Source organism: Carassius carassius, chromosome 38, assembly GCF_963082965.1.
Source record: "Carassius carassius chromosome 38, fCarCar2.1, whole genome shotgun sequence".
Lineage (NCBI taxonomy): Eukaryota > Metazoa > Chordata > Actinopteri > Cypriniformes > Cyprinidae > Carassius > Carassius carassius.
The window spans coordinates 28,989,808-28,999,353 of record NC_081792.1 but is presented as its reverse complement, the minus strand read 5'-3'; the positions used below and the strand labels follow the sequence as shown (position 1 = coordinate 28,999,353).

At 36.8% G+C, this 9,546-nt stretch overlaps 2 protein-coding genes across 6 annotated transcripts in view; one reads left to right on the top strand and one right to left on the bottom strand.

Moving 5' to 3' along the window:
* LOC132119127 (mitochondrial import receptor subunit TOM20 homolog B) overlaps nucleotides 1-9,546 on the top strand; it is a 412,651-nt gene that overhangs the window by 133,901 nt on the left and 269,204 nt on the right. The window lies entirely within an intron of this gene.
* On the bottom strand, nucleotides 2,346-5,970 carry LOC132119735 (E3 ubiquitin-protein ligase TRIM39-like). Of its 5 annotated transcripts, XM_059529951.1 has the most exons (9): nucleotides 5,804-5,970; nucleotides 5,344-5,366; nucleotides 5,157-5,240; nucleotides 4,232-4,785; nucleotides 4,028-4,123; nucleotides 3,441-3,674; nucleotides 3,223-3,361; nucleotides 3,095-3,130; nucleotides 2,346-2,958 (listed from the first exon to the last, which is right to left on the bottom strand). In XM_059529951.1, the coding sequence occupies exons 3-9, from the start codon at nucleotides 5,218-5,220 to the stop codon at nucleotides 2,411-2,413; spliced, it is 1,671 nt and encodes a 556-aa protein (XP_059385934.1). In that variant the 5' UTR covers nucleotides 5,221-5,240; nucleotides 5,344-5,366; nucleotides 5,804-5,970; the 3' UTR covers nucleotides 2,346-2,410. The 5 variants fall into 5 exon arrangements, with proteins under 5 accessions (XP_059385934.1, XP_059385933.1, XP_059385936.1 ...); XM_059529950.1 differs by lacking the exon at nucleotides 5,344-5,366; XM_059529953.1 differs by lacking the exon at nucleotides 5,344-5,366 and having other exon boundaries at nucleotides 3,095-3,121.

Sequence of the window (9,546 nt, the reverse complement as noted above, 5' to 3'; positions counted from 1 at the left end):
CTCTGTCTGATATTGTTTCTGTTTCTGGATATCCCATTACATACTTGACGCTGTTTGCTGATTACTGCCTGTCTGACCATTCTAATAAAATACTGCAAATGGATCCGAACGTCTCTGACTCCATGTTACAATAATTATTGTCATTTGTTGTCCTTTTCAGAGTTCTCTCAGGCTGAAAAAAAAATGCAAATGTGACCCTGGAGCACAAAACCAGTCCAAATTGAGATCTATACATCATCGGAAAGCTGAATAAATCATCTTTCCATTGATGTATGGTTTATGATATGACAATATTAGGTTGAGATATAACTATTTGAAAATCTGGAATCTGAGGGATGCAAAAAAAATCTAAATATTGAGAAAATCATCTTTAAAGTTGTTCAAATGAATTCTTAGCAATGCATATTACTAATCAAAAAATAAGTTTTGTTATATTTACAGTAGGAAATTTACTAAATATCTTCATGGAACATGATCTTTACTTAATATCCTTATGATATGGAGATACAACTACTTGCAAGAAAATCTAAATATTGAGAAAATCATCTTTACTTTGTGTGCCTCGAAGGTCTTTTTCTTATCATATTGTTCCTGGAGGAACCATTATAGTCTTTGCTGTTCATGTAAGAACTCTTTGGATGTTTGAAGCACTTTGTTTCCAGTTCTGAGGTTCTGGAATCAATCTTTCATTACACGAGAACTCAAAGTGCTCCAGAGGTTCCTGGAGGAACTCAAAATATAAAAAAGGGTTATTGTAAAAGTTGTTTTTTTTCTCCAGATTGCGCTTTAATCTGCCTTTGTTGGATTTTAAATATATTTTGTTGTATAACTTAAATACTGCAATAATAAAAATAGTTTTATTGAAATGTTAAATCATTTGAAGGTGAATAGTTTACCCTGAAACTTTAAAGCAGTCATTAAAAATATTATTGAACTAAATATGGCTCAACAAATTCATTTTCTTAAAAATACGCTAATTATAACAATCAGTACAAAAGTAATATTTAGATATTTTTTTTATTTTTTTTGAAAGTGAAGTGAAAGTGAAAGTTTTTTTTATTTCCCTAATCAAATAAGTTTAAATTATTCAGAAATAATTGTTCAGCTGTCTCAAGAAGAAAATGCATGACTGTGTATTCTTTTCTGAACTATTTGTTGTTGTTTAATTTTTTTAATAGTTACACATCCATGTTACATATAACTGAGGTTATCTAGTAAGATATTAGCCTAATTTTCGAGTAATTAAATTTTTTAAATCATTTTCTCTCCTCAGAGCATCCAGTATAACTTACATGAGTTCTCTTAAAATCTCCAAGGGTTCACAGAGCAGCACGATGTAAGTATTTATTTATTTGACATTGAAATAACTGAAATGTTTTTCTGTTCTTTTTTTCTTTTATTATCTTCTGAGAAATCCTAGCCTTGCCGAACCTGTTACATGATGATCCTGCTGTGCTGGACTTTATATGATAAATGAGGTAAGTCTGAGTTTGTGCACGTGTGTATACATATATATAGTGTACACACACACATTACATACACTGTGTGTGTTATTGTAATAGACATTGTGCATTTAATTACTCCACAACCATTAATCAATTCACTAATATGACAAAAAATAGTCTTGAGCTTTGCTGACATCTAATGGACAAAGTTAGGTACTGCACCTAAACAAATCCTGAAAGCGCATTTTTGAAGATATCAGGTCAGATTTGGAGCACAAATTGTTTGGCTTTGACTTTCTAGTAGTATTTTTTAAATTAATTTATTTTTTTGAGTTTGCCATGTTTTATGAAATATGTTTTAGTATGAAAATGTTGTGATAAACTAAAACCTCCATAACATTTCTGTTTCACTTTAACTTTTTTTTTTCAGCTCAAGGGTGACCTGCCAAGGTTCTTCCTTAAAATGAGTTAAATCTGTTTAAAAAAAAGAAAGTGACGTGACATACAGCCAAGTATGGTGGCCCAAGTATGCTTAGTCGTGGTTTTACATGTGGTAAACAAAAACTATAGAATAATGTGAAAATATTGAGTATAATAATATGAAATAAATGTTTTATGACCTTCGTTTGTGATGTTATGTGATATTTATTGTGTATTGTGTTCTGCTGTCTCACTCCTTATAACAGAAAGATCACAGCCATCTCAGTTCTACAGACATTATCAGAGTTTTGTGTTTTTGGCAATTTCACTTTGTCAGCAAGAAAAATGTCAGGAATATTTATGAAAAGTTTAACAAAAATTCATTTACTGAACAAGCATTATATTTACATTAAAATTATTTGACAAAATCATTTAAATTTAAAAAAATTGAAAAACAAATGATAAAAAAATAGCAGCTCATAATTTTTCCAGATTTTTAATTATACATTTATTATTTTAATCTTGCATTTGATAATTGATTAAATTCATTTATTATAACTGACAGGTGTGATGATCAGTGGGCTTGAGTTTTTACCTCCATCATTAAGCCATGGGCTAAATAATGGATAGAGTTTTTCAGTGAAAGACTGAGCAGTGAAAGAGTAGATATGAGAGCTGGACTCCACATCATAAAAGGAGACCAGACCCTCCTCATAATCCACAAACACACCGACCCGCTGCAGCTTCACTCTCAGAGACAGAGAGACAGAAGGACCAGCACCGGCTTTATATTCATCTCCATTCCTCAGGATCACAGTCCAGTATCCATCTCTGGGACTCACTGTGATCTTTCCCTTCCTGTTAATGGATTCTCTGGCCACTCCTAAACCCCATTCAGTCTTTCCCTTCACCTGCAGCTCAAAATAAAATCTCCCTGAGGAGAATCCCTCCTTTCCCAAGACACAGGGACAGTAATCAAATCTCTCTGGTTTGTCTGGGAGTTTCTGTCTAATGTCTCCATGTCTCACTTGTTTTCCATCTTCAGACAGAATGAGATTAGGATGAGCTGTATCAGGATCCAGAGTCACATCCACTGAGAAAACAGAGAATACAGATATTCTGTGATGCTGATGTTTTTAGTTAACCCAGTGTTTAATCAGATTGTAGTGCAGTAATGAAGCAGTGAGTGTATGAATGTAAACTAGTGTAGTGCAGACAGCACACTGTACCTGCATACTGCTGCATCCACTTCAGCTCTGTAGAGACTAATGACAAGAAAACAATCAGATCTGAAGCTTATATTTAAAGAACAGAGCACACTATCATGTTTCTATCTGATCAGTGTGTATTGATGTACCAGTTAGTGTGAGTTTCTCATCTATAGTGTCCTTCAGTTGAGTCAGAGCTCTCCTCAGAGTCTCCAGACTCTCATGAGTCTTCATACTGATCTCAGGCCAGTTCCTGGTGTTTCTAGGGCTGCACAGGGATGAGTGAATCTACAGCAGGAGAGAGGAGAAATCCTTCAGCATGTCATATCCTGCATTATGATTGATCAGAGAGATCATGTTGACTGACCTGTAGGAGGTGGAGGTGATCTTCAGTGTGTGAGAGCTGCTCCAGCTCAGTGTTTCTCATCTTTAGCTCAGTGATCTCCTGCTCCAGCTCTTCAATCAGCTCTTGCTCCTGTTTCTCTGCTGCTTTCTGCTGCTCCTCCATCATCTCCAGCAGTTCAGTCTGATGTCTCTCAATGGAGCGGATGAGATCAGTGAAGAGCTCCACACGGACTGCTTTCTCCTTCTCTGTGTTTCTCTGCTCAACCAGGACAGGCAACAGATTATTAGCAGTGTTTGCTAACAGAAGAATCTGTGTAACTATTGCTCATACAGTTTTATTCACACACACAGGCTACATGTGTTTTCAGAATCCCTCAAATGAAGTATTAAACTTCACTCTGCACCCTGGACGAGAGCAGAACAAGCCCTGGACATTTTAGTTCTTGTTTTATTGGCTGTTGCTGTATATTTGAGTCTGATAGTCATCCGTCATTCGTTTGATTGTTTGTTTATTTTGTTATTGTTATGTCTTCTCAATGTCTCTAAACACTGAAGTTTGTTGAAATGGTAAATATTTACATTTATTTTATTCTATTATTTTAATCTCACTTTTCTGACTTCTGCTGAGTGTTTGATGTCTTGAATCTTCTTGAATCTGTTCTGGATCATCAGCTGCACGTCTTTCTGTGTCTTCATCAGTTCAGTCTATAGAGAGAACAACACAGACACATTTAACATAACACAGATTAAACAATATGAAATAAAATCTGATTCCTCATGATATCAGTCCTTTAAAAGAATAATAACGTCTACCTTCTTCTCTTGACTCTCCTCTTCTATAGGAACAGTGTTGTGGTTCTTGTGGTCTGTCTCGGTGCAGATTGAACACACACATGTCTGATCATCTCTACAGAACAGATCCAGAGGTCTCTCGTGTTTCTGACATATATAGTCCTCCAGATTACTCACAGGATCCATCAGTTTGTGTTTCTTCAAACGTGTTACTCTCAAATGAGGCTCCAGGTGAGTTTCACAGTAAGAGCTCTGACACACCAGACACGACTTCAGCGCTTTCAGCTTTCTTTCCTCACAGATGTCACACAGAACTTCAGTTGTTTTCTCAGGACTTTTCTTCTTATAGTGATCTACGAGCTCTCGGAGTGTGGTATTAATCTTGAGATCAGGTCTTTGCTTGAATGTTTCTTTACAGTATGGACAGCTGCAGGTCTGGCTGTTGTCCCAGCACTTATTCAGACAGATCTTGCAGAAGTTGTGTCCACATGGAGTCGAGACTGGATCAGTGAACACATCCAGACATACAGAGCACTGAATCTCCTCAGACAGTGAACTCATGGAGGATGACATTACTGGAAAGAGACATTATTTAGGATTAGTGTGAACTCCTTCAATACTGTTTATGAAGAATCCCATGATGCACCTCATGAAGCTGGTTGAATGTAAAGAGTGTTTAGAGACAAAGAGTGCTGAAGAAACTCAAATATAAAGAGATCATGTACAGTCAGCTGGTTATTATTGTAAAATGAACCCAGACAAGCTGATCAGAACATAAATGTGAAGCTCATTACATTACCACTTACCTAAATGAATAAATAAATGTACAATAATTATTATAGTTAAGATGAAATTATTTGATCTGCTTTACATTCCTGAACTGTACACATTCAATATTATTAAATAAAAGCCAAAGTCAAAGTGTTTTTCTGGGTTATTGACTCACATGGAGGATGATGGTCAATACTCTGTCTCCTGGTTTTTCTTGCTGTTAGTGAATATTCTGCCATTGTTCTTTCCCTCTTAAAGCCTTTTAAAGAAAAATGATAGTTTAACTGGTTAAAATGTGAGAACTGATAGTGATGGAAACACAATCTTTCGTTTGAAACAAAGTGAGAGACTCGTAAACTTACTGAGCAATCTGAACTATGACCTGCTGTACAAAGTACAAAGTACAAGCTTTATATTTTCCAACAAACATATATATTTCCTTATCAGAAATTAGATTAATCTTTCCACAAAATATATTATATGATCATAAGTTATTGTGTAATGTAAAAGTGATTTTCAGCTGCAGTGAAGCAGGTTTGTGTTCAGTTTGTCTGCAGGTCATTTACTTCCTGTTTTATCTGTTTGTCTTTATGTCGCGTGACAAAATGACAGAAACACCAAACTTTGTTCAATCTAATGAAATACTGTTAATACAATTCTGATATAATTTCAGTGCACTAAACAACTAAAGTATCTGAGTATTTGACACAATTAAACCTGCTTCTGTTCAACTCATTCCAGTCGGACATAAACCCTACTAAACCAGACCACTGCCATTAGAAACCTGTTCAGGACAATCTCTCTTATATTTCTATCACTCACCTGTGAGTATCAGATGTGTTCACAAGGGTCTCTGAACGACTCGATATTCAGTTGTTTAAAGAGTTCAATGGTTTCAGGTGTTCATATTGCTGTTGATCAAGTTAGTTTCTCTTTCTCTGAGTCTCTCACTGAACTACAGTGATGTCAGAGCTCCTCCTGTATTCACACATTTACATTCATCCCTGTATTCGGTGTGCGGCATCTGTTTGTATATTTCTGTCAGCTCACGAAGAAGAGATTTCAGCAGTCTTGATTATTTAGTAACATTTGTGAAGAGTTTGCAGGTCAAATGCTGCTCAACTTACAGATGCTTAAGGATATTATTTTCTATTCTTATGGTGATACTTATCTGGTTTTAATACGGTGCACATGAAAGTGACAACAGACAACAGCGAGACAACCCCCAGAAAGGGAAAGGTTTTGCAGGTGATGTCCACAGATAATTGCTCTCTCCTTGTCTATCCTGACTGATTTATCTTTATCTTAGTCTTGTGTTTTGTTAAGGTCCTTCTCACTCCTTGTTTCATGAGACAGTATCTGTAAGTGGATTTGATGCGTCACACTGAAACTGCAGCTGAAGACGGTTTGATAAAGGCCGAGTGAGACAGAAACATTAATGCACACAATATAAATAATCAAATAATTTTAAATGCTCTCTATATTTCAGTTTTGTGTTACATATTTACAGTAGTTGAGAATCAGTGATGTCCAAAAGTGTCCAGTAGAGGCCAGCAATCTCTCTCAATGACTGCTGTTATCAGTGTTATATGTGTCAGATGTGATACGCTCACACCTGGGGCCTGGAGCATGAAGCTGCTTTAGCTGGTTAGTCAGGTATGTTTCAGTTTAGTTTGTGTCAGCTCTGGGTTTCAGGTACCATGAAAGTGGTTTGTCTTTTGACGGTGTTTATCACCACATACTTACGCTCCACAGCTGACCTGCTCCAGGGCAGGTTATGTTCTAGTTTTAAAGAGCTCAAACCAACATTTTACCAATCAGCTTCAAGAAAAGTGACACATCTCTTACACAAGCCACTCCCTCAGTTTCTCTACATAGTAAAATTTCTGACTTTTAGAGATTATTTATTATAATTATTCTATATTTATATCATTATTATACCATTAATCCACTTTACCAACCAGGGCCCGGTTCCCCAAAACGTTCTTATCGCTAAGTAGTTCTTACCCTATTCCTTAACCTCTCTCTTAACGTTATGGCACGATTCCTGACACGTTCGTGCGCTAAGTATATCTTCTGTAAGTCACACTTTGGTATGTTGATAATGTTGTGGCTCAACAATGATTTTATGTTATGGACATTTTAAGACTCATAATAAAATATGTTCGCAATGGATACAGGCCTATTTATGAATTTGACTTTATGTGGTATCAGAACTAATATGGTGGTAGTTAGCCTATTTCGTAATGTAATTAAAGCGAATTGGCAATCACTTTTGATAATTAAAATCTGGCAAACAATTTGGCTCTAAATGGCTGAGATCTATAAATGGGTAATCATGGTTGTGTCCAGTAAGCGACCAACTATGGCAGCGATCCAACGTGTCCTTGTACTGAATCAAAGACGGAGCCGGACGCGGTTTAGTCCATGTCAATTTCTTTATTCGGCAAAACTTGAGCCCTTTTGACATTTTGCCTGACGTGGCTATATAAAAAAAATCGCCTTGCCAGACTAACACAGCTGCTTGCAGCGCTAGGTTTTTTTTTTTTTTTTTTTTTTGCTACAGAGAGCTTCGTCGAGGTCGTGGGAGAGGGCTACGGACTAATCAAGACCTCTGTGTGGAGGTGCGTCCACACTGTCACCAACGCCCTTCTGCGCCATGCCGGGGATTACATCCTGGTGGATGGCACACTCATCCCTATCACCAATCCATCAGTGATTGATCAGGCGTACATATCGCGAAAGGGATACACAGCCATAAACGTGCAGGTTATAGTGGACCATAGGGGTGTGATCTCTGACCTGGTGGCAAGGTCCAGCAAAACTTCAACTTCCTCTGACGAGAAGCTTGGTGCTCTTTTTTACGTTGCTTCCCCACCATATTCTGTCTCTGACTCTCTCTCTCTCTCGGTTCATTGTAGATAGGTTGCTTTTTATTGAAAACATTAACCAATGGCAATCAATACCAGCATTACACAGAAGTAACTGCAGCTGCTTGCCAATCAATTCTGATTGTAAAGTACTTTAACATTAATATAAAAGTGTATTATATCATTTTTAGAAGTCGTTAAACCCATGTCAAGAAGCGGCACAAGTGGCACAACGGGATAAGGAGGGTGGATGATTAGCGAGGGATCCCCGGTTCGTCTAACCGTCACAACATATCGTGTGAACATATTACTGACCATTTGGTAATTTAATTTATAGTCTATATTCTACTGATAACTTAAACTATGTTAAAATAAATGTTACTGGAATAATTTGAGGAATGTTTCATTTGCACAGAACGTGTTGTCTTTCTTAACGCTGTATTGCACCTTCGCGTGAAGTGGAAAATCGATTCCTGAGCAATCGATGCCAACTAATTCAGCACCTTCACTCGGGACAGCGCTCTTGTAACGTCGGACGTAAGAGGCAGCGTGCTAAGAAGCTTCCTAAGGGACACTTCGGGGAACACACTTAGGAACATAAACAACTTTGGTAAGATATATCTTTCGAGGTCTTCTTAGCGGGCTAAGAGTGAACGTTATCGGGGAACCGGGCCCTGTCTTCTTACGATGCACTTAGGGCTTCAAGATTACTCCAGAGCACTTGTTGATCTACAATGATTTTCAAGTGGTTAAGAGGCTTTTGGGAAACAGACCGTAATATTAAGTCGTACGATCGTTTTTACAAACTTCTTAGACTTACGAAGCTTTTGGGAAACCCCGGCCTGGCTGTTCAATGAACAGAAAGAGAAAATGTAGAAGAAATAAACACGTTAAGAATCCGTAGAAGTGTAGGACTCTCATTATGTTTTTAGGACTATTATTATGTTGTAATGTTTGGTTGACCTATCAGTGGAGAGGGGCGTTACCTTTTTTCATTTTTCAGATTTTAATATATATAAAAAAAACGAATTATACGAAGGTACACGGACCCTGTATAGCTGACGTGCGCGAGCTGATAAAGCACGCTGAGTGGATTGAGCGCGCAGCGGCGGAGATGCGCGAGCTTGTTGAGTGAATATACAGTTAATCACTGGAAACAGGGCCGGCCCTGACCAATTTGCTGCCCTAGGCAAGATTTTACCTGGCGCCCCATGCATCACAGCCCATTTCACCCTGTCATTGTGTTCATGATTTAGCATATATATATATATATATATATATATATATATATATATATATATATATATACATACATATATATATATATATATATATATATATATATACATATACATACACACACACACACGCACATTACAGCAGAACTCTTTCCAACACTCATAATAAATCATCATATTAGAATGATTTCTAAAGGATCATGTGATAGACCGGATGTCACATGTGACACTGAAGAATGGAGTGATGATGCTGAAAATTCAGCTTTGCATCACAGAAATAAATGACAATTTAAAGTATAATAAATTGAAAACAAATTATTTTTAATTGTAATAATAGATCACAATATTACATTTTTTTCTGTATTTTTGATCAAATAAATGCAGGCTTGATGAGCAGAAGAAACTTCTTTCAAAAACATTAAAAATAGTAATGTTTCCAAACTTTTGGCCTGTACTG